Raw genomic sequence first — 22,271 nt, 5'->3', positions numbered from 1 at the left:
GTGGGGAGTCGTGCGAGGGCCAAAGAGAGTCGCGGAAGCGTGGCGGGCCGGCTGGGATTGGGGCGGGTTTGAGGGTGACATCTGAGCGTTTAAAGGGCCGGGGTCAGTTGACGAATCCAGCCCGCGTCTAGTCCTGGGGGGGCCAGGGTCGCTGCTGCCGCGAGGGAGAGATGACTGCGGAGCGACCCGGCACAGTGACCCTGGGCAGACCCGGGAGACCGCGAATGCTGGGATCATGGGGAGTCTGTAGGGTTCAGGTGTTTGCCGCGATCTTCCTGCTGCTGTTGTCTTCAGCAGGAGTCGGGGCCAGGGCAAAGGACGACTTCAGTCTGGTGAGTCACCCCTCGCATAGCCCCATCCCCGACTCACGCAGGCGGTCTGTGCCCAGTTGTACCCCGGGACCTAGGCTGCTGAGCCCCCTCTCCTCCGAGGAACTCTCCGACCCCGTTCCCTCCTTTCCCAGTCCCTTTCCCTCTCTGGGCCCTTGTCCTCTTTCCCTCTGAGTCTCCTCTTTCGAGCTCCTTACCCTTTTGAGGTCTCCCTGTCCCTGAGGGCTCCTTGTCCCCTCGTAGTCCTTCCCCCGCTCCGAGCCCCCAGTTTCGCTCCGAACTCTCCTCAGGGTTCCCCTTCCTTGTTCTGGGACCCTTCTCCCACTCGGGATCCCCATCACCCTGCCTCTCCCAGGGGAACCTGACTCCGAGCCGCGATTCATTCACCCTAAAACCCCAAGTCCCGTTTGTTCTGTTGACCCTTCCTCCTCGCTTCGTAGGTTCATCCGCTTGTGACCATGGAGCAGCTGCTGTGGGTGAGCGGGAAGCAGATCGGCTCTGTGGACACCTTCCGCATCCCGCTCATCACCACCACTCCTCGGGGCACTCTCCTTGCCTTTGCTGAGGCCAGGAAAATGTCAGCATCGGATAAAGGAGCTAAGTTCATTGCTCTGCGGAGGTCCACGGACCAGGGTATAAAGATGCCTGGGTCACAAGAGGCTGGATGGGTGGGGAGCTTGACCTGCCTTAGGGCCCTGAGGCTGCTGGATCCCTGAGGAGTAGAGGGAACCTAAGGCGGGAAGGCAGTGATCTGGAAATTGGGCTCACCAAGGAGTTGAACATTCATTCAGACATTTATTGAGCACTTACTGTATACCTGGCATTGTTCTAGGTTCTGTGAATACAGTTATGAACAAAACAAAGCAAAAATCCTTGCCTTCACAGGGCTTATATTCTACTGGGGTGGGGGGAGACAGACAATAAACATAATAAATAAATGTATTTTTTGTATTGGAAGCTGATAAGTACAGTGGAGAAAAATGAAACATGGCAAGAGGTATGGAGAGTGCCAGAATTTGACTGTAATTTTAAGTAGATGACATTTGAGCAGACTCAGAGGAGGTAAGTGAGCCTGGAAGAAAAGCCAGGCAGGTGTAACAAGCTTAGACAGAGTTCACCACCCCCCCGCCAAGGAGGGGAGTATTTGAGGAATGAGAAGGAGTTTGTGTGGCTGGATGGAGTGAGCAAGGGTAGAATAGATAAGGTCTGAGAGGTAAGGAGGGGCAGGTCTCGTGGGGCCATCATAAGGCCTTGGGTCCCTAGCAGGAGGTGAAAATTGCAGCGAGTGGTGGAAAGGGAACCTCCAGAGTGCTCACCCTGGGTTTCTTCCCCCTTTTCTTTAGGCAGCACATGGTCTCCAACAGCTTTCATTGTGGACGATGGGGAGAGCCCAGATGGGCTGAACTTGGGGGCAGTGGTGAGCGATACAACAACGGGAGTGGTCTTCCTTTTCTACTCCCTCTGTGCTCACAAGGCTGGCTGCCAGGTGGCCTCCACCATGCTGGTGTGGAGCAAGGATGACGGCGTTTCCTGGAGTTCGCCTCGGAACCTCTCCTTGGACATAGGCACTGAGATGTTTGCCCCCGGACCGGGCTCTGGCATTCAGGTCTCTGTCCTGAGATGGGTGGAGGGAGGTGCCTCGTAGAGAGTCTGCCCCGTTATGGACTCCTTTGCAAAGAGAAGATCTTGTGAAGTCAGATTTTTCTGTCTTAGGTGGCATTCCTTGGAAGAAAGGGACATCCTGGGAGGAACACCCTACCAAGGGAAGGTGGAATTTTGCCATTGGCTTCCCATTTGGGGGTTGTCAACAGGGCTGCACTAATCCATGTGCAGATTAGAAAAAAAATTAGAAAGTCCTGTGCAGATTAGAAAAAAGCCCTCCTTTGGGCAGACACAAGCCTGTGCCATGGTCCACAGCTTGGCCTGTGAGCACAGGTTGGGTTTAAGCTCCCATCTCCCCCTGTGGCTAGGCCCCCTTGTCCTGTGCACAGCCTGTCCAGAGTATACCCTGGATGTCCCGAAGGAGCTTATTCTGCCAAAGAGCTTCTTAATTCAGACAGTGGGTGTTTGTAATGCTTGTGGAACCCTCAGCAAGCAAGGACGGAACGGAAGGGGACAAGGTGTGTCCTCACACTTAGGAGGTGGTGGGTTCCCCTCCCCTGCTTCTGAGCCCCCTCAGTGTCTCTGTCTGTGGCACCCCTATCCTTTTCCCACAGAAACAGCGGGAGCCTCGGAAGGGCCGGCTCATTGTGTGTGGCCATGGGACGCTGGAGCGGGACGGGGTCTTCTGCCTCCTCAGTGATGACCGCGGCGCCTCCTGGCACTATGGGAATGGGGTCAGCGGCATCCCCTATGGCCAGCCCAAGCGGGAAAATGATTTCAGCCCCGACGAGTGCCAGGTCAGGAGTCCATGGGCTGTCCCCCACCCCATCAACCTGCTCTGTCCTCCAGAGCACCATTCCACTCACAGACCCCGGGCCTGGCTGCCCAGCTCCGTGCCACCCAGCCTTGCTCCCTCAGGGACAGGGCCCTTTGCCCCGCCCCCACCCTGCGTCTTCCTGAAGCCCTCTTCTCTCCGCTCAGCCCTTTGAGCTCCCCGATGGCTCAGTGGTCATCAATGCCCGGAACCAGAACAACTACCACTGCCACTGCCGAATCATCCTCCGCAGCTACGATGCCTGTGATACTCTGAGGCCCCGTGATGTGACCTTTGACCCTGAGCTCGTGGACCCTGTGGTAGCCGCAGGGGCTGTAGCCACCAACTCCGGCATTGTCTTCTTCTCCAACCCAGCCCATCCAGAGTTCCGTGAGTATCTGCCAGGTGGGGTCGGCGAGGAGCCCCCGTGACCTAGAGAAGGAGGCCTTCTCTAGGGGGAGACCTTCCTTCCCCTGACTCTGCTGCTGTTCCCAGGAGTGAACCTGACCCTGCGCTGGAGCTTCAGCAATGGCACCTCATGGCAGAAGGAGACGGTCCAGCTGTGGCCGGGGCCCAGTGGCTACTCCTCACTGGCAACCCTGGAGGGCAGTGTGGGCGGGGAGGACCAGGCCCCGCAACTCTATGTCCTGTATGAGAAAGGCCGGAAACAGTACATAGAGAGCATCTCCCTGGCCAAAGTCAGCGTCTTTGGGACACTCTGAGCTGTACACCTGCCAAGGGGGTAGAAGGCCCTGGACTCAGCCTCAGGACCACGGGTGTGTAGAGGGTCTACTGGAGGAGCCTAGAAGACGGTTCCACCTTCCTTTAGAGTCTAGCGTTTTGCAAAATCAACTTCTCTTTGACAGGGAAATCATTCCTTAGGACTAAAAACCTGGCTTCTCCCACATAGGAAGAGCTGCCCACACGTGGGAGCACTTCTCTTCCACATTGCTGGGTCTGCCCCCCTGCCCTTTCTGCCCTCTCAGGGCAGTGATTGGTCCTTTTCTTGGACAGGGCTAGGTGGGCCTGTAGCATTAAATAAATGTGAACTCAGGGAACTGGGGAAGGCTTACCTCTTTGGGGTAAGATGCTGGCTTTGGAGAGGGTTGGTGAAAGTTCCAGAAGGGCAGGACATTTGGTTTCAAGGTAAGGAACGAGGTGCACCACCCACTTTGACTATGTATGAATCAAAATGTTTATAACTTAACATTCTTAATGAAGGAGAATGAATATTTGCACAGTCTCTGTGGTTCTGTCAGTGCACATCTTCATGTCTGTTTTCCTGGTGCACACGTATGGGACTGGGAGTGAGTTTTGGGGAGGAAGCTGGTGTGCTTATTGCCTGTGAAAATCTGTGACTTCGGCAAATCAAATCCTCCTTTCTTTTTCGCATTCCTTCTTATCACAGAAAAACAGATTGCTCTTAACAAGTGTAAGGAGGGGAAGGAGGAGGAGCCTCATAAGATAATTAAAAACTGGCTGTTTTGTATTTCTAAGGTGGGGTGAGATACTATCCTCCATGAAACAGGGAGCAGGTGTGTAAAATGCAGATGAGAAGCCTCTCCCAGGCCAGCCTGGCAGAGAAATAAGCACTGTGGCAATTATGTGAGAAAACAACATCTCATCCTAAAGGAGATGCTGTGAAAAGAACCTGGGCAGCCTGCAGCTGAGTGGGACAGCCACAGCTTTTCTCCATATGGAAAGAAAATGCAATGCCTGGATGGGACGGTAGGAATGTTCAAGACATTCTTTTCTTCTTTTAAAAATATTTATTTATTTATTTGTTTGCTTAATTATTTATTTATTTGGCTGCGCTGGGTCTTAGTGCCAGTTCCGGCATGCAAGATCTTCGTTGTTGGTGTGGGATCTTCATTGCAGCACCTGGGCTCCTTAGTCGTGGCATGCAAACTCTTAGTTGCGGCATGTGTGTGGGATCTAGTTCCCTGACCAGGGATCAAACCCGGGCCCCCTGCATTGGGAGCGCAGAGTCTTATCCACTGCGCCACCAGAGAAGTCCCTGCACATTGCATTTTGATGTTTCTTAAATCTCAGTCTACAGTAGTTACACCTCCTATCCTCTCTTCTTTCTCTCTCTCTTTTTTTTTTTTTTCTTTTTGATACCGTCTACACAGAAATATGTTCATTTGTCCTGTAGAACGTTCCACTTTCTGGATTCATCTGTTTCTTCCTCAGAGTGTCATTTAACTTTTTTCCTCCATCCCTTGTATTTCCAGTTATCAAACCTGAAGGTTTAATTAGATTTCAGATTCCACTGGGTGAGGGAGGTGGGGGGGGACAAGATTCCCTCCCAGGTGCTCTGTGTTTCCTATTGTGCTCCCTCAGGAAGCAAATGCTGCCCGCTTGTCCCTCTCTGAGTAAAGCTGAATTGAGTGATGGGTTCAGATGGCCATAGCCTGACCCCTCCTTTGTAAGGTTTCCCCATCAACCTTCCAACTGACAGTTTCATCCACAGATGAGTTTTGCCTGAATCAATTATTTCATGAGGGGTTGTGAAATGTTGGTTTTTGAATTATTTTATTCTGTCCTCATTTATTAGCTGGAATTCTTTAGTAAAAAGGAACTGTCCCTCATCAAGGCTGTTGGGTTACCCTGAAGCATGATTTGTATGGGAAAGTCAGGATAAATGCTTCATTTCTCCCCTTAACTTGCCAGGTCTCAGAGTAACCTGATGTAATATTTTACGTTGGCCAGTAAACCACATTGTTACCACACAGGACACACATACAGAGGTAGAATCTATGGGCCTGCGGGGGGACATCTGAGGGAAGAAATATGCGGAGACGAACACAGGCAGCATGGCCGGGGAGGGCGGGCTCTGCTCTTCTAACACAGGTGGAGGAATAGATATGACGCAGGAAGTGCGGTGGGGGGGGTGGCATCTGCAGCAACTGGGACATCTGCTCTCCACTGCCACTAAAAATGCACATCTGAGAAAGTCTCGCTAACAACTTTCTTTATCAGAAATAATGGAGGAGAGAGAGGAAATGATACCATGAATGTCCGCCACATGAGCTACTGCCTCGTGAAGTAGACATGGCAAGGGGCTTGTAAGGAAGTGATCATGTTCCTTCTTCATAGCCAAGAACCCTCAGCTAAGAGAGAGGCTCCTCAAGGAAGAATCTCCTCCCCTGGAGGTGGCGGAGTGGAGTCATTATAAACCAGAGTCCTGGCCCTACCCCAAACCTGGCTGTAGGTTCAGTGTCTCTAGAATCAGTCCAGGCCCTTGCTTTTTTTTTTTTTTTTTTTATGTATTTTATTGAAGTGTAGTTGATTTGCAATGTTGTTAATTTCTGCTGTACAGCAAAGTGATTCAGTTATATGTATGAATATACGTTATACGTATATTCTTTTTCATATTCCTTTCCATTATGGTTTATCCCAGGATACTGAACATAGTTCTTTGTGCTATACAGTAGGACCTTGTTGTTTATCCATCCTATATGTAATAGTTTGCATCTGCTAATCCCAAACTCCCAATCCATCCCTTCTCCACCTCCACTCCCCGTTGGCAACCGCAAGTCTGTTCTCTGTGTCTGTGAGTCTTTTTCTGTTTTGTGGATAAGTTAATTTGTGTCATATTTTAGATTCCACATATAATTCCTCTAATAATTGGCAATGTCGAGCATCTTTTCATGTCTCTGTTGGCCATCTGTACATCTCCTTTGGAGAAATATCTATTTAGGTTTTCAGCCCATTTTTCGATTGGGTTGTTTTTGTTTTGTTTATTTTGTTGTTATTGAGATATATGAGCTGTTTGTATATTTTGGAAATTAAGCTTTTGTCGGTCACATCATTTGCAAATATTTTCTCCCAGTTCGTAGGTTGTCTTTTCATTTTGTTTATGGTTTCCTTTGCTGTACAAAAGCTTGTAAGTTTGATTAGGTCCCATTTGTTTATTTTTGCTTTTATTTCTATTGCCTTGGGAGACTGACCTAAGAAAACAGGGGTATGATTCATGTCAGAGAATGTTTTGCCTATGTTTTCTTTTAGGAGTTTTATGGTGTCATGTCTTATATTTAAGTCTTTAAGCCATTTTGAGTTTATTTTTCTGTATGTTGTGAGGGTGTGTTCTAACTTCATTGATTTACATGCGGCTGTCCAGCTTTCCGAACACCACTCGCTGAAGAGACTGTCTTTTCTCCATTGTATATTCTTGCCTCCTTTGCAGGGCCTTGCATTTTTTTTAAAAATAAATTTATTTATTTATTATTTATTTATTTTTGTCTGTGTTGGGTCTTCATTGCTGCACACGGGCTTTCTCTAGTTGCAGCGAGCAGGGGCTACTCTTCATTGCAGTGTGCGGGCTTCTCATTGTGGTGGCTTCTCTTGTTGCGGAGCAGGGGCTCTAGGCACGCGAGCTTCAGTAGTTGTGGCTTGCAGGCTCAGCAGTTGTGGCTCACGGGCTCTAGAGCGCAGGCTCAGTAGTTGTGGCACACAGGCTTAGTTGCTCCACGGTATGTGGGATCTTCCCGGACTAGGGCTCGAACCCATGTCCCCTGCGTTGGCAGGCGGATTCTTAATCACTGCGCCACCAGGGAAGTTCGGGCCTTGCATTTTTAAAAGGAGCTACAGGAGAGTCTAACACTGGGGCCTTTGGGCTGCACTTTAAGAAACTGTCTCTTAGACGTTTTAGCCTAGACTTAGGAAGACTAGATTTCAAAACACTGAAGAAAAGATCTCGAAAGAGAAACTGTTTCAACAGGAAGAATTTGTGTTTAAAAAACACCAATAACCATAAAAGATGGCAGGGACCAAACCTGCCTGTTTACCTGGGCATCTTAAACCCCGCCACAACACCTAGCACATGGTGGATGCTTAATACAGGAGGAAAGGCAAGTCCCGGATGGGTAAGGAGCTGGGCCAGTGATTCTAAGCGTGGTTCCAGGTAGGTGGCAGCCACTCCCTGGGGACATGTTAGAAACGCTTGACCTTCCCCCTATGCTGACCACCCCTCTCCCCACCAGACCTGCAGGATCAGAAGCTCTGGGGGTGGGGCCCAGCACTCAGTGTGTTAGCAAACCCTCCAGGGGATTCTAATGCACATTCAAGTTTGAAAACCAGGGTTAGAACACAAGTCAGGGGTGCAGAAAGGGTTGAAGAAGTGTTGGTTGGTTGGCTTTTTTTCTTTTAATATAAAGGGGGAATTAGAAGGAGTGGCAGGAGACTGAAAGGGGAAGGTATGTGCTTATTTGTACAAATAGGACAAAGTGGACTTTGAAAACTACAGCCTGGTGGGTGCCACCTGGATCAGCAGCCGAATTCTAGCGTGGAGCCCTAACCCCCTAACACAGGCCCTTCTGCCCCGCTTCGAAGCCTCTCACCCCTCCCCCCAGCCCCTTGGCTCAGCATTGAAAGGACTCTGGGCTCTCCCTGCTCATCAGGCTGCCCTTAAACAATAGAAGGAGCCTAACAAGTAATATTGAGCAGCAAATACCAGGGACCAGGCACCAGGTACACTTTCTCACTAATTCAGTCCTCACAACCAGAAGTCATTATCACGAAGGAGCAGGACGAGGTCCATCATTTTTGCCCAAAAAAAAGGATTAGGAAGGAAGATCTAAGACAAAGGCTTGCATTTCTTTTTGACAAAAAGCAAACACACACACACACACACACACACACACACACACAAAAGGACTTAAATTTACCACAAGGAAAGGGTAGGTCTTCCCTTTCCTAATATTCTGGATAGAATATTTTTTTAAACACATTTTTAGGGAATTCCCTGGCGGTCCAGTGGTTAGGACTCTGTGCTTTCACTGCCAAGAGCCCAGGTTCAATCCCTGGTCCAGGAACTGAAATACCGCAAGGCGCGTGGCTCGGCCAAAAACAAACAAACAAACAAACACATTTTTAGTGTAGGGCTTAGTTGGTGAGAAAGTAAGGGAAATCTTCAAAAACCATAAATAATGGACAGCAAGAACCCAGAAAAACAAGTGAGCCCTGGAGCTGGCATTTGCCCTGAGGACATCAGTCAATGCTCAGTGACCAAATCAGGATTACAGTGGATCACAGATTTGTAGTCAGGATATAAAGCCAAGGTCCTGAGAAGTTCTGGAAATCGTGAAAGGAAAATCAAATGGAGTTGGTATTGCTAAGAGAGCTCTCTAAAATGGAGCTGGGAGGCCATTAAGGAAATGTGACTTATACACATCTCAACCTGGATGGAATCTGACCTTTTGACCTTATGAAGTCATCCAGAACACCTGCTAGAAACTCAAGATACATATAAAGTAACTCGTGACAGTCTACTTATCAGACCCCTACCCTAAAACAACCTGTGATTCCCTGTGGACAAATATTTTCTGACTTAGTCAATCACAATTCTCGCCAGGCAACTTTTAACAACCTTGTGGCTTTGTGCCTTTATAAGCCCCTGACTCTTTCTTTTCCTTGGAACACACTTTCGGGGTTACCCGAATCTGTGTCTCCCTAACTGCAATTCTTAAGACTCCAGATAAACTCTTTTCTTATTTGCAGCCTCCTGCACCATTTTTTTTTTAGTTGACAAAGTTAAAAAAGAGCATTTTTCCCACCCCCACCCCGGGGTGGGAAAGCAGTATTGCCCTGGGTGCAAAATTTAAGAGAACACCAAAAACCTCAGGAATCAAGATAAATCATGTTTTAGTGCAATTAAAAAAAAGGCAAATTGGCAAACTACAGCTCGCAGGCTGACTACTCTTTCTAAATAAAGTATCAAAAGGCCACATCTTCAGTGTGGGAACTGGCCTCCATCTTTGCTCTGGATAGAGGGGGGAAAAAGAAAAGGAAAATAAACAAAAGTATCTGGAAAATTCCTAACAAAAAGTTCATACTCCCGTGGGATTAACGCCAGAAGTCACATTTCCTGTGGCCTCCAAATCTGCCAGCCACACATTTAGCAGTACCTGGTCTTAAGCTCAGTGGTGAGTACATGTTGTTTATTAGTCTTCTTTAAATTGTACATAATTATTATATACACTTTTGTGTGTAAATATGTAGAAGGAAAATTAAAAATAAAATGAAATAGAAAGAAATAAAAGGAACAAATAAATAAATAGAAGGAAAAAGATAAATGGAGACCTCTGGGTAACTTGGCAAAAATACAACCACAAAGGGACTTCCCTGGTGGTCCAGTGGTTAAGAATCCGCCTTCCAATGCAGGGGACACGGGTTCGATCCCTGGTCGAGGAACTAAGATCCCACATGATGCAGGGCAACTAAGCCCACGCTCCACAACTAGAGAGCCCATGCGCTGCAACGAAAAATCCCACGTGCCACAACTAAGACCCAACACAGCCAAAAATAAATAAATAAATATGTATATATATATATTTTAAAAAATACAACCACAAAGGTGGTGTCCAGAGCGAATGCCAACGTGCATCAAGAGAGGATGAGGTTGGAGGGAAGAGTGAAGATGCATAATCAGCTTTATGCTTCAGTATCTTAAGTCCAGCTAACTTTGTGATGTTCCTATCAACGAATTTAAGGGAGGTGTGTTGTTTAACCTCCACTAAGCTTGGTTTTGGTGTTTTGGAATCCCTGAAGCCGTTGAAGTGCCCTTGCCATTGGAGGTGGGAGCCTGGTAGAGAGCAACTAACATGTTCCTTGGCCAAGATTCTAAAAGGAGAGGTCAGGGGAAGGCCAGCGTCTCTGCACATCTGAGTCTCAGCAAGGCGTTTGATAAGGTCAAGGGGACCACAGGGAAATTTCCTGGACCCATGTATACAAAAAAGAGGGGGAATTCATTTGCCACCACTGGAGGACAATATTACACCAGCCCCTTACACACACAATACTGTAAATACAGGAAAAGAATGAATCATTTCTCCTACATTTGCGGTAGGAAAAAGTAATTCAGGTTAGACAAAGTACCAGTTGGTGAGATGACTTATTACTTGTTTTACAGAAGAATGTCAGCAAATAAGTGTAGAAGGAATAATCAAATTAGAAAATCATCATTTTGCAAACTTGAGTGAAAATTCCCATTTGAAAGGTGCCCTCCCTGAACCAGGAGGACAAGAAGTTGGCGACCAAGAGAATTCTTTACAAACAGAACTTGTTGGGAATTCCCTGGTGGTCCAGTGGTTAGGACTCAGCGCTTTCACTGCCATGGGCCCAGGTTCAATCCCTGGTTGGGAAACTAAGATCCCACACACACACAAAAAAAAACAGAACTTGTTAAAAATAATTCTTACCTTCTTTAGCCTCCCCCCATAGTTTAGACACTTTTCCACGATTGTCTCTTTTGTTCAACCTAACATAAAAGCAAGTATGCCATGTCTTTGGGTTTTCATTTCTTTATGAAGTCTCGTGTCATGTAAAACTTAAATAAATGTGTATGCTTTTCTCCTGTTAATCTGTCTTTGTCAGATTGATTTTTCAAACCCAGCCAGGGACCCTAAGAGGGTCAAGGAAAACTATTTCCTCCCCTACACAGGCAAAGATAATCAGTGGATGCCAAAATCATTAGGTTAAGGTTGATGGAGACTGTATATTCATTCACAAGGTGCTGAAACCAAGGGTAGTCAGCAGTTAGCCATTAATAAATAATAAACTGTAACCTGCCTTCACTGATCAAGCTCACTTCGTTTTTACAAAAAACTTGCGTGTCCTCTGAGCATCACATAGCCTAAACAATGTTTGCCCAAGTTGTTTTTTTGAGATTTGGAGTTGTCTGTGTCCAGTTCAAGATAGAAGCAATTAAGACTGGTTAAGACCACTGACCCTCCATCTGGGCATGAAGAGTGTCTGGGCACAGAGTGTCTTCTCCGTGACATTTTGACATCAGAGGGACAAAAAATTCACCCTCAGAGCATACTAACACAGCCATTTTCTGAACATAGGTCCCAAGAAGAAGCCTGTAGCTTAGTTGTGTCTTTGCAGAACGTTGATTCAGCACCTTTCTCTTATCTTAATTACCTTTCCCCACACCTCAGCCTTATCCCATGAATACCCCAAGCCGCTTGCCTTTTTGGGAGGAAAATTTGAGACTTGTTCTCTCATCCCCTCAGTTGGCTGCCTTGTGGATAAACTCTCTGCTGCAAACCTAGCATTTGGCTTGCTGCGCGTCAGGCAAACAAACCTGGTTTGGTAACAGTGCCAAAGAATTAACCCATCTTGCCACTCACAAGGGCGAAAAGCACCTCTACAATGAAGAGATCCTGGGGGGGGTCACTACTTTAACCAGGTGATCAAACTAAGGTCAAGAATAATGGAACAGGGGTGGGATAGGGAGGGTGGGAGGGAGATGCAAGAGGGAGGAGATATGGGGATATATGCATATGTATAGCTGATTCACTTTGTTATAAAGCAGAAGCTAACACACCATTGTAAAGCAATTATACTCCAATAAAGATGTTAAAAATTAAAAATAAAAAAGAATAATGGAACAAGTAGACTTTATGATCCCCCTGACACAAGGCCCTGTGAAGTATGTAGCACGTGGTAGACTGGAAAAATGATCCCCTAAAAGATATCCATGCTCTAACGCCTGGAACCTGTGAAGGCTATCTTATATAGAGATAAAGAGGGTCTTTGCAGATTGATTAAATCAAGGGTCTTTCAATGGGGAGATAATTCTGGATTATCTCAGAGGGCTCTAAATGAAATCGCATATATCGTTATAAGAGGGAGGCAGAAGAGGATGCAATACACACAAGTGAAGAGGAGGAGGCAGCGTGACCCAGAGGCAGGAATTGGAGTGATGTGGCCACGAGCCAAGTTATGCCACCAGCCACCAGACGCTGGAAGAGTCAAGGAACAGATTCTCTCCCATAGTGTCTCTGGAGGGGGCAAGACCCTGTGGACACCTTGATTTTTGCCCAGTGAAACTGTTTTGAACTTCTGGCCTCCAGAATTGTGAAGGAATAAATATCTGTTGCTTTAAACCACCAAGTTTGTAGTAATTTGTTACAGCAGCCATACATGGTGTCATTCATGAAGTATTCTTGCCCAAACCATGTAATCAGAATCTAATTAGGTCTTTAAGGGAATTCCCTGGTGGTCCAGTGGTTTGATCCCTGGTTGGGGAGCTAAGATCCTGCAGGCTGCGTGGTGCAGCCAAAAAAAAAAAAAAATCTAATTAGTCCTTTAAGTATAACTTCCAGGTTAAAGAAAATGCAGAAAGTTGAGGAACAAGTTAAAAACACCAAGAGAGCACAGTTAGATGAAGCCAACATGTGGAACGTTCTACAAGACAACTGGCCTAGTCTCTTCAAAGGATCATTGTCACAGAAAGAAGGGGACTGTTCTAGAATCAAGAGACTAACAAGGGACTTCCCTGGTGGTCCAGTGGTAAAGAATCCACCTTCCAATGCAGGGGACACGAGTTCGATCCCTGGTCGGGGAACTAGGATCCCACATGCCACGGGGCAACTAAGCCCGCATGCCACAACTAGAGAGAGAAAACCCACACGCCACAACTAGAGAGAAGCCTGTGCGCCACAACAAAGAGCCCGCATGCCGCAACGGAGACCCTGCCTGCCACAACGAAGACCCAACGCAACCAAAAAAAGGAAAGTAAATAAATAAGTAAAGATTAAAAAAAAAGAGAGACTAACAAGATATAACAGTAAAAGAAAGTGCTTGATCCTTGAATCAATGAATACTGGCTCTTTAGAAGAACAATTACCATAAAAGCTATTTTGGGAACAGTTGAAAAAATTTGAGTATTGATTTAACTATTAAGTAATATTAGGAATTATTAATTTTCTCAGGTATAATAGTATTGTATATATGCAGGTAAATGTCCTTAGATTGTGGATATGCATGCTGAAATATTTAAGCATAAAATGTCATGATCTCTATAATTCACAGTGAAATGAGCCTGCTAAGTATATATATTTTATATGTGTGTATATGTATATACACACATATATAATTTAATATATATTTTTGCCATTTGCCATATTTTCAAATATGGAAAAATGTTGACAATTGTTGGATTAGGTGGTGGGTATATGGGTGTTTATATTCTTCCTATTGTTTGAAAAGTTTCCTGATAAAAAGTTTAAAAAGCAATCTTTTGTAATGGTTGCTCAGCCTCCTGTAGAAGAAATCAACCCACTGTGGAGCAAGGCCTCTCCCTGCATGCTGGGAAACGGGAGGCCCCCAATCCAGGGTGGTGCCCGCCATTATTGGAAGGCCCTTTAAAGACAGCTCCCTCTCCCATGTTGTTACCCATCAGCACATAACTGGGTTTGATTATTGGCTGACATCTCTATCTTCACTGTGTTTAGAATTTAATGGTTTAATGACAGGCAATAGCCAGCCTGGAATGTGACCCATTTCCACCTGAGATTCACCTGATTGGGGGCAATAAAATTTAACATTTTAAGCATCAGCAGGTATTTTAACCCTTAGGATAATCTCTCTGTCCTTACTCTTTGGAAAATAACACAATTGAAAGACTATCCTGGGCAAGTAGGATGTTAATGGTCGAGAAAGTACTACAATAAACAAAGTAATAGATGGCCCTGAGCTTCTCAAAGCCAGATGCCCACAGATGCCACTGCGCAGAGCTAACCATGGTGCCTGCGCCTGTTCTGGCTGCAGCATTATAACAAACCAGCAAGGTGAAGGCAGCTCTAAGCAAACGATGCCAAATGTTGGAGCATCTCACTTCATCCTTCCTATCAACTCCTTTTCATATTCATCTCTGTTTTCTCTGCTCCACATTATGGATGATTTCTTCTTCCAATTCACTAATTCTCTATCCAGTTGGTCTGTTGTTTAACCTGTTTGTTGTGCTTCTTATGAATTTACCTGTTCATTTCAATTCTAGAATTGGTAATTGTTTCCTTTTCAAACCCATCTGCTACTTTATAATGCCCTCTTCTGCACAATGGATTGAATGAGCCCCTTTATCTCTTTGAACATCTTCAGTCTCCAAGCGTGCTGTCATCTGAGTTTCTTAGCTGTAAAGTCACCTGTTATTGAGCCTCCTGACTTGTTCTCCTGGGGATGTTCTGGCTCATCTTGAGAACGGTTGTCTTCCAAGGGAGCTCTCTGTGTCTGGAGGTGTCCCTGGGGCTGACTTAAGCTTTTGCCTGTGCTCAGCCCTCTGGGATTCACAGTTCCCAAACATTGTTTTTTAAGTTATTAAGAAGTAGTTTGACATATGAAAATATGAATTACACAAGGAGCTCCCATAGAGCCTCCATGTACACCTCCTTGACTATATCACTGTCCCTACCCACCCCATCTTGAATTTAGCATTTAGCAATCCTATGCATTTCTTTTTTTATATATATAAATTTATTTATTTATTTATTTTTGGCTGTTGTTGGGTCTTCGTCGCAATGCACAGGCTTCTCATTGTGGTGGCTTCTCTCATTGTGGAGCACGGGCTGTAGGCGCATGGGCTTCAGTAGTTATGGCTCACGGGCTCTAGAGCGCAGGCTCAGGAGTTGTGGCGCATGGGCCAAGTTGCTCCGTGGCATGTGGGATCCTCCCGAATCAGGGATCAGATCGAACCCATGTCCCCTGGATTCTTAGCCACTGCACCACCATGCAAGTCCCTCACTCTTATACTCTAAACCTGGGACTGACACAGGAAGGAGGGTCTGAACACATAGGGCAGGACTTGGATGATAGAAATAAGGGCAAGAGAATGCAGAAGAGACCCTATGGACAAGAAATGAAGTTGACCATTTAATAGTAATGTCAAGGACTAAGGAAAACTGGATGAGGTACTGACTAGGCTATGTTAGCTAATGTCTAAGCTATTTGGAATAATATAATTGCAGCTAATGCCTAAATAAGGCTTACTATGTGTTAGCCAGTTTTAAGTGTATTTACATATAGTTAAACCTAACAACTCCGTAAGAGTAGGTACTCTTTTATCCATTTACAAATGAGGAAATAGAGTGGCTAAGTAACTTAGCCAAAGTTGAACAGCTATAAGTATTCAGTCTGGCTCCCTACATCTTAACCAGTCCCCTGTACTTCCTATGTGATACTGTCACCCTAGAAAAATGCACTTACAAATGCAAGTCCTCATGTACACTACCCAGAGACACCCATCAACCTAGAATTGTTGTTGGTTTTTTTTTTGCCTAAATAAAAATGGGCAGAAATGTGTTTGGAAGGGTAGAATCTAAACTATAGGGAAGTATGTGAACAAAAAAGAACCAAGCTGCAACATAACTACGTGGAGTATTAGTCCATATTTATGAAGCTCAAAAAGATACAAAACACAAAACCAAACAATATTTTAGGGACACATTCAATTCAGAGTACAAAGAAAAGCCAAAGAATGATACAGCCACAATTCAGCTGGGTGACGTCCTCTGAGTGGGAGGGAGAAAAAGAAACATGGAAGCAAAGAGAGGTTTGCTTCAGTTATTGGAAATGTTTAAAGCTAGGCCATAGGTGTATTATATACTAGACAGAAAGGAATTTGAATCCTGACTGACACTGATCTCGGAGAGACCAGTGAGTGGTCCTGAAGAGAGATCTTAGTTCCTGCCCGGGAATAGAACCTAGCCGCTAGTCCAGCAGGGGCTAGAGGCTAGAAGCAAAGTTCCCTGGCTCTTGCCCCATTTGAAAGCAAGAATGTTTCAAGGAGGCAACAACTGTAAGAACAGGTACAAAGTTTATTATTAGAGACACAGCACAAGTGGGAGAACAGCACACAGAGAAACAGTTTATTTAAGACGGAAGCAAGGCAGAAATACACGGAGACAAAGGATATGGGTGTCCTCTCTAATGAGGAGTACCGTGAAAGGGTGATTTAAATCACATGTAGGACGGGTCTTCCGGGTCTTTGTTTACCTTTAGCCAATTATCTTGTTTCTTTTTTCACAGCTGACCAGTCCTAAACCCTCCCCAAGATGCGAGTGCAGCTTTTTGCCAAGATGGATTCCGCTGCAGAGGCCTGTGGGGGGTATGTCGACACTTATTATGGGGTGGTGCCCCCTCCCTTTTTGACCCCCAAGGAGCCTTCCTGCGCATGTGCAGACAGGGAAGTTTACCTTGACCTCAGGAATGCTCATCTTATCTCTTAACTTCAGCAGAGCTCAGCTTCTGCCACTTGCTTTGTCCTTGGAGTGTCTGGGTGAGAACCAAGCTTCAATTTTACTCCACTTGACAAACACCAGTGTCCAGCTCAGGGGCCTCAATACCTCCTATCTCTCTGACCTTAGGGAAATTATTTAACATCCCTGAGCTTTCCTCTCCTTGCTTGCAAGGTAGGGTAGATACATATCTACTTTGCAAGGTTTTAAGGATTCAATAAAATGAAACACATAAAAAGCCTACGACAGACCAAAGCACTAAATATATGGTGGCTGCTAAGATTATACAGAACCCGTGGTCAGAGTATAGCAATGGGAGCAGCTAACTGTGTCCTGTAGGGAGTACCAAACAGGGCAATTTCAAGGAGGGAAAAAAAAAAAAAGATCTGGCAAAGACGATTAAGGAAAATAAAAGTTGGAAAAAATCTTTGCTGAGTGGGGACCAAGCTGGAAATGTTCCATAGGAAAACAGATGCAAAAGATGTGCAATATTTAAAAGATGAATTATTAGGTACACAAACTGGTACACTCCACCTGGAGTAGTGATGGCAGGTAGAGAAACAGGCACTCTGAAGGAGACTGTTGTTACGAGTATAAACTGGGACAACTTTATGGAACATACATTACTACTTTAAATGCCCAAATCCTTTGACTCTGAAATTCTACTTTTGGAAATGTATTCTACAACACAACTTCAAATGGGTGCAAATTAATAGGGAATCAGCACTGGTATATACCATGACCAGAAGCTCAAACGCCCCCTTACCAGAAGCTGGATAATTTACAATACAGCCTTACAGCAGCATACTCTGTACATGCTGGTGGGGAAATCTCCTTTATGAAGATGACAAATAGGAGCACAGGGTATGCTTTTTCCCCCATTTTTTTTACTGTGGTGAAATACACATAAAATTTACCATCTTTACCATTTTTAAAAAAATTTTTATTGGGGTATCGATGATTTACAATGTCATGTTAGTTTCAGGTATACAGCAGAGTGAATCACCTGTACATATATCCACTATTTTATGTTAAATTCTTTTCCCATATAGGCCATTACAGAGTATTGAGTAGAGTTCCCTGTGCTATACAATAGCTCCTTATTAGTTACCTTTTTTATATGTAGTAGCATGTATGTGTCAATCCTAATCTTCCAATTTATCCCCCTCCCCATCTTTACCACTTTTAAGCATACAGTTCAGTGGTAATAAACATTCATCACACTGAGCAACCATCACCACCATCCATCCCCGTGAACTCTTTTCATCTTCTAAAACGGAAACTCTATACCCATTAAACAGTAACTCTTCATTTCCTCATTCCCTGCCCCTGGCAACCACCAGTATATTCTTTTAAACTATATCTGGACAACCTATGTTTTCACCAACTGATCAAAAGGCAAACTGGATGTCTGTGTTAATGGTGTCAGAAGAACCTCAAATATTAGAATACTATCACAATCAATCTAGAAATCCTTAACATTGGCGTCAATATGTGGCAAATCTACTTTTTGTATGTCGCTGCAAAGAGGTGCAGCTAGATGTCAACTGTGATGCTCATTCACTAGTGGTTAACCTTTCATGTCCCTAAATCTTTCTGTACCGTCTTGTTTTCACTGAGACCAATCTATTTTTTATTTGCTTTAAAATATTTTATTGGAATCCTTTGGGTAAGACCAAGTAAAGGCCACCTAATTGATTTTGGTCCCTAATTTCTAGGCAGTCCCCTCCCTCCACCCCAGGAGGTTGACAGCTGCTCACGTGGGTTAATGCAGGAAAGATGTGAAGTTCCGAGGATCTGTCCAACACCAGGTAGAGAACATCCTTTGTGTCAGCAAAATTCTAAAATTTCATAAAAGCAACACATATTAGAAACATGCAAGCAACTGGCAGTAAAGCATGAATCTAGGGCTTCCCTGGTGGCGCAGTGGTTAAGAATCCGCCTGCCAATACAGGGAACACGGGCTCGAGCCCCAGTCCGGAAAGATCCCACATGCCGCGGAGAAACTAAGCCCATGTGCCACAACTACTGAGCCTGCGCTCTACAGCCCGCGTGCCACAACTACTGAAGCCTGAGCGCCTAAAGCCCGTGCTCCACAACAAGAGAAACCACCACAAGAAGAAGCCCTCGCACTGCAACGAAGACCCAATGCAGCCAAAAATAAGTAAATAAAATAAATAAATTTATTTTAAAAAAGCATGAATCATAGATACAGAAACAGAGTGGTAGTTATCAGAGAGAAAGGTGGTTAGGCAAAAAGGATCAATTGCATGGTGACTAGACTTACTGTGGTGATCGCTTTCTAGTGTATATAAATATCCAAAACGTTATGTTCCTGAAACTAATGTAGTTATATACCAGTTTTACTTTAAAAAAAGAAAGGTCTGGGTGGGCAGGGGGATTGCCACACAGGGTGGAAAGAAGCATAAGAGTGGATCAGGTGGTTTCAAAGATCCTCAGAGAAGTTCTCAGAGACTCTAGTCCAACCAGGTCATCATTACCACTCTGGAGATGGTAGGAAAACCAGCAAGAGACTTACCACAGTACCCAGGCAGAAGGCACGCTACTCTCCACTTCTCGTCACTCTCCACTTCTTGTCACAGCTTGTTGATGAAGTGGCAGGAACCATTACCTGGGCATCCCAGCCATCCCAACAGCACTTCTCCAAGAGGAGAACTCCAAACTTTAGGCCTTCAGCCACCAGGCTATCCCTGAATCTCTGTGAAGGGGCACTGCCCCGGCTGGGCTTCCAAAGCTCTCAAGCTAGAAAGATGAAAGCAGGACCACCGATGAGAAATACAAGCAGAGAGCTACAGCCCTCCCATTGGCTCCTCTCAAAAATCCAAGTATCCAGTTCCCCAAATGAGTCAGAAATTAATTTTGACATCAGGACCAGCATCAGAGACTCTAGTCTGAGAAATCATCATCCCCAATTTAGGGAGACCTGGATCAAGGGAAGCCATTATGGGGAGGAATCTAGAACATTCAAAAACAACAGCCCCCGTATAAGGATCTAAGAAATTAAGAATTCAGGGATGGGAAGTTCAGGAGAGAAAAGAAGTAGGAAACAAACTTAGAACTGCGGAGAATAGCTCCATCAAGGAAGCCCAGCATGCAGGGTAGGTTATAGTAGTAAAACAGGTGGAGAAAGCAGGTTTAGCAAGGCGTAAACAAAACTCTAGGGAGTTAAAAAAGTGAGAGACACTGAGAGCGCCCGCACACCTAACACTCACCTTTATTCAAAAATAACACACCGGCCTGTGAACGTCTTAATTCCCTAATGGAGAAACGAGACACACGAATAAGTGGCTCCCCCGAGCCCAAATACTAGGGATCCCAACCCGGGGGATGGAGGTGGTCAGCGCGCTGCGGTGATGGCGTCAGCGAGACACTCAGAATCACCTGGGGTCATCATCATCTCCGTCCTCCCCCAGTACAACCACCAGCCACTCCATATCGCACAATCCACTCACCCTCAAGGCGCTGCGGACCCTCCTTCGAGAAATCAGGGGCCTGGGAAGAAACCAGTGAGTTAGCAGAAGCCAGGGCGACTACCAGACAAGTCCCCCCTGCCCTGGGCTGGGTCAGTTCCAAGCAGTGGAGTCACAGAGACATCAGAAATTCTAGTCTGTAATGATAGCTCATCCTGCTCAGCCCGAGACTTCGGTCCCCTCAGTGTCCAACACGGCCCTGAGGTACTGAGGTACCTGTACGCCGGCAGCTGTGCAAAGATGGCGCAGGCGGTAGCCTTCCTTTTCCGCCAGGCGGATCCCAAAGCCACCATCTTCGCCACCCACGAGTTCACTGCACAAAGAGAACGACAAGGCCTGGGCCAGGGCCGTTTATTTACGGCGGCGTGGCGTCGGGGCCTGACGGGCCTATAGCTGTCCTCTGAGAGGCCTGTCTCGATCCTCAGAATTTTCCCCATCGCTTGTCCAAACAAGACTAAAGTTAAGTGAAAGAGAGGCCATGAGTGGACGTTTCACATTCTTCTGGGCAAATATTCGGAGATGTTTTGTGAATTTTGAAAAACAAAAAACAGGTGACTTTACTGGCCAGGCCGGAGAAGTCCGCGACGCTGCCAAGTGCGCGCGCAGCTGAACGCTCTTCCTGGGTGGCCTCCCAGATAGTCCTGTCCCTGCTTGTGTAACCAAAAGACTTCTATTTCTCACTTGTCCCGGTTTGGATACGGGGGTTACTCCAAGGGACTGTCACCCTGTTCTGTCTAGCCAGCGAAATCTGAATTTGCAAGACCTGTCAGGTACATTAAACTTCCTGTCCTTTTTTTTTTTTTTAAACACCTTTATTAAGGTATAATTGTGTCCACTGAAAAAAAACTGCACGACCTAAAAGTTGAGAATCTGTTTTATTTGGTGGATAAAGCTGAGGACTTGGGGTTTGGGGAAAGAAAAAAAATTGAGGACTTAGGCCTGGTCGCAGCCTCTCAGCTCTGAAGAGGTAAGGGAGAAGCCAGGCTATATAAGAGTTTTTGCGAGAAAGATCGGGTAGTCGGCACTTCATAAGATTACTGTCAATTAGAGAAAACAAGGGATTTCCCTGGTGGCGCAGTGGTAAAGAATCTGCCTGCCAATGCAGGGGAAACGGGTTCGATCCCTGGTCCAGGAAGATCCCACATGCCGCGGAGCAACTAAGCCCCTGCGCCACAACTACTGAGCGTACGGTCTAGAGCCTGCGTGTCACAGCTACTGAAGCCCGCGCATCTAGAGCCCGTGCTCCGCAACAAAAAGAAGCCACCACAATGAGAAGCCCACATACCACAACGAAGAGTAGACCCCGATTGCTGCAGCTAGAGAAGGCCCTCCCGCAGCAGAGAAGACCCAATGCAGCCAAAAATAAACTAATTAAAATAAAAAATTAAAGAACCTCCATACTGTTCTCTATAGTGGCTGTATCTATTTACATTCCCACCAACAGTGTAACAGGGTTCCCTTTTCTCCACACCCTCTCCAGCATTTGTTGTTTGTATTCATATCCTAACTGGTGTGAGGTGGTACCTCATTGTAGCTTTTTTTTTTTTAACATCTTTATTGGAGTATAATTGCTTTACAATGGTGTGTTAGTTTCTGCTATATAACAAAGTGAATCAGACATACATATATCCCCATATCTCCTCCCTCTTGCTTCTCCCTCCCACCCTCCCTATCCCACCCCTCTAGGTGGACACAAAGCACAGAGCTGATCTCCTTGTGCTATGTGGCTGCTTCCTACTAGCTAGCTATTTTACATTTGGTAGTGTATATATGTCCACTATGGAGAACAGTGTGGAGGTTCCTTAAAAAACTAAAAATAGCCTTACCATATGATCCAGCAATCCCACTATTGGGCATATACCCAGAGAAAACCATAATTCAAAAAGACACATGCACCCCAATGTTTATTGCAGTACTATTTACAATAGCCAGGTCATGGAAGCAACCTAAATGCCCATCGACAGACGAATGGATAAGGAAGATGTGGTACAGATATACAATGGAATATTACTCA

At 45.7% G+C, this 22,271-nt stretch overlaps 1 protein-coding gene, 1 long non-coding RNA gene and 2 other non-coding genes across 7 annotated transcripts; 1 reads left to right on the top strand and 3 right to left on the bottom strand.

Annotated features, from left to right (window-relative positions):
- Positions 1–9: 9 nt before the first annotated feature.
- On the top strand, positions 10–16,590 carry NEU1 (neuraminidase 1). 3 transcript variants are annotated; one of them, XM_036869963.1, is made up of 6 exons: positions 10–332; positions 770–962; positions 1,673–1,935; positions 2,546–2,728; positions 2,913–3,135; positions 16,558–16,590. In XM_036869963.1, exons 1-6 carry the CDS (start codon positions 171–173, stop codon positions 16,569–16,571), a joined length of 1,038 nt encoding a protein of 345 aa, XP_036725858.1. In that variant the 5' UTR covers positions 10–170; the 3' UTR covers positions 16,572–16,590. The 3 variants fall into 3 exon arrangements, with proteins under 3 accessions (XP_036725858.1, XP_036725856.1, XP_036725857.1); XM_036869961.1 differs by lacking the exon at positions 16,558–16,590 and adding an exon at positions 3,241–6,034 and having other exon boundaries at positions 2,552–2,728; XM_036869962.1 differs by lacking the exon at positions 16,558–16,590 and adding an exon at positions 3,241–6,034 and having other exon boundaries at positions 11–332.
- A 1,101-nt stretch (positions 16,591–17,691) lies between these two features.
- On the bottom strand, positions 17,692–20,577 carry LOC118903174. 2 transcript variants are annotated; one of them, XR_005021738.1, is made up of 5 exons: positions 20,474–20,577; positions 20,240–20,279; positions 20,000–20,043; positions 19,306–19,529; positions 17,692–18,607 (listed from the first exon to the last, which is right to left on the bottom strand). It is a non-coding gene; the product is annotated as an uncharacterized LOC118903174 (long non-coding RNA). The 2 variants fall into 2 exon arrangements; XR_005021737.1 differs by having other exon boundaries at positions 17,919–18,607; positions 20,240–20,571.
- LOC118904589 lies at positions 19,631–19,697 on the bottom strand. The gene has a single exon (XR_005022041.1). It is a non-coding gene; the product is annotated as a small nucleolar RNA SNORD52 (small nucleolar RNA).
- LOC118904592 lies at positions 20,123–20,185 on the bottom strand. Its single transcript, XR_005022044.1, has one exon. It is a non-coding gene; the product is annotated as a small nucleolar RNA SNORD48 (small nucleolar RNA).
- Positions 20,578–22,271: the final 1,694 nt, after the last annotated feature.

Source organism: Balaenoptera musculus, chromosome 11, assembly GCF_009873245.2.
Source record: "Balaenoptera musculus isolate JJ_BM4_2016_0621 chromosome 11, mBalMus1.pri.v3, whole genome shotgun sequence".
Classification (NCBI taxonomy): Eukaryota; Metazoa; Chordata; class Mammalia; order Artiodactyla; family Balaenopteridae; genus Balaenoptera; species Balaenoptera musculus.
The sequence above is the reverse complement of the archived record's forward strand: the minus strand, read 5'-3'. Positions and strand labels throughout refer to the sequence as shown.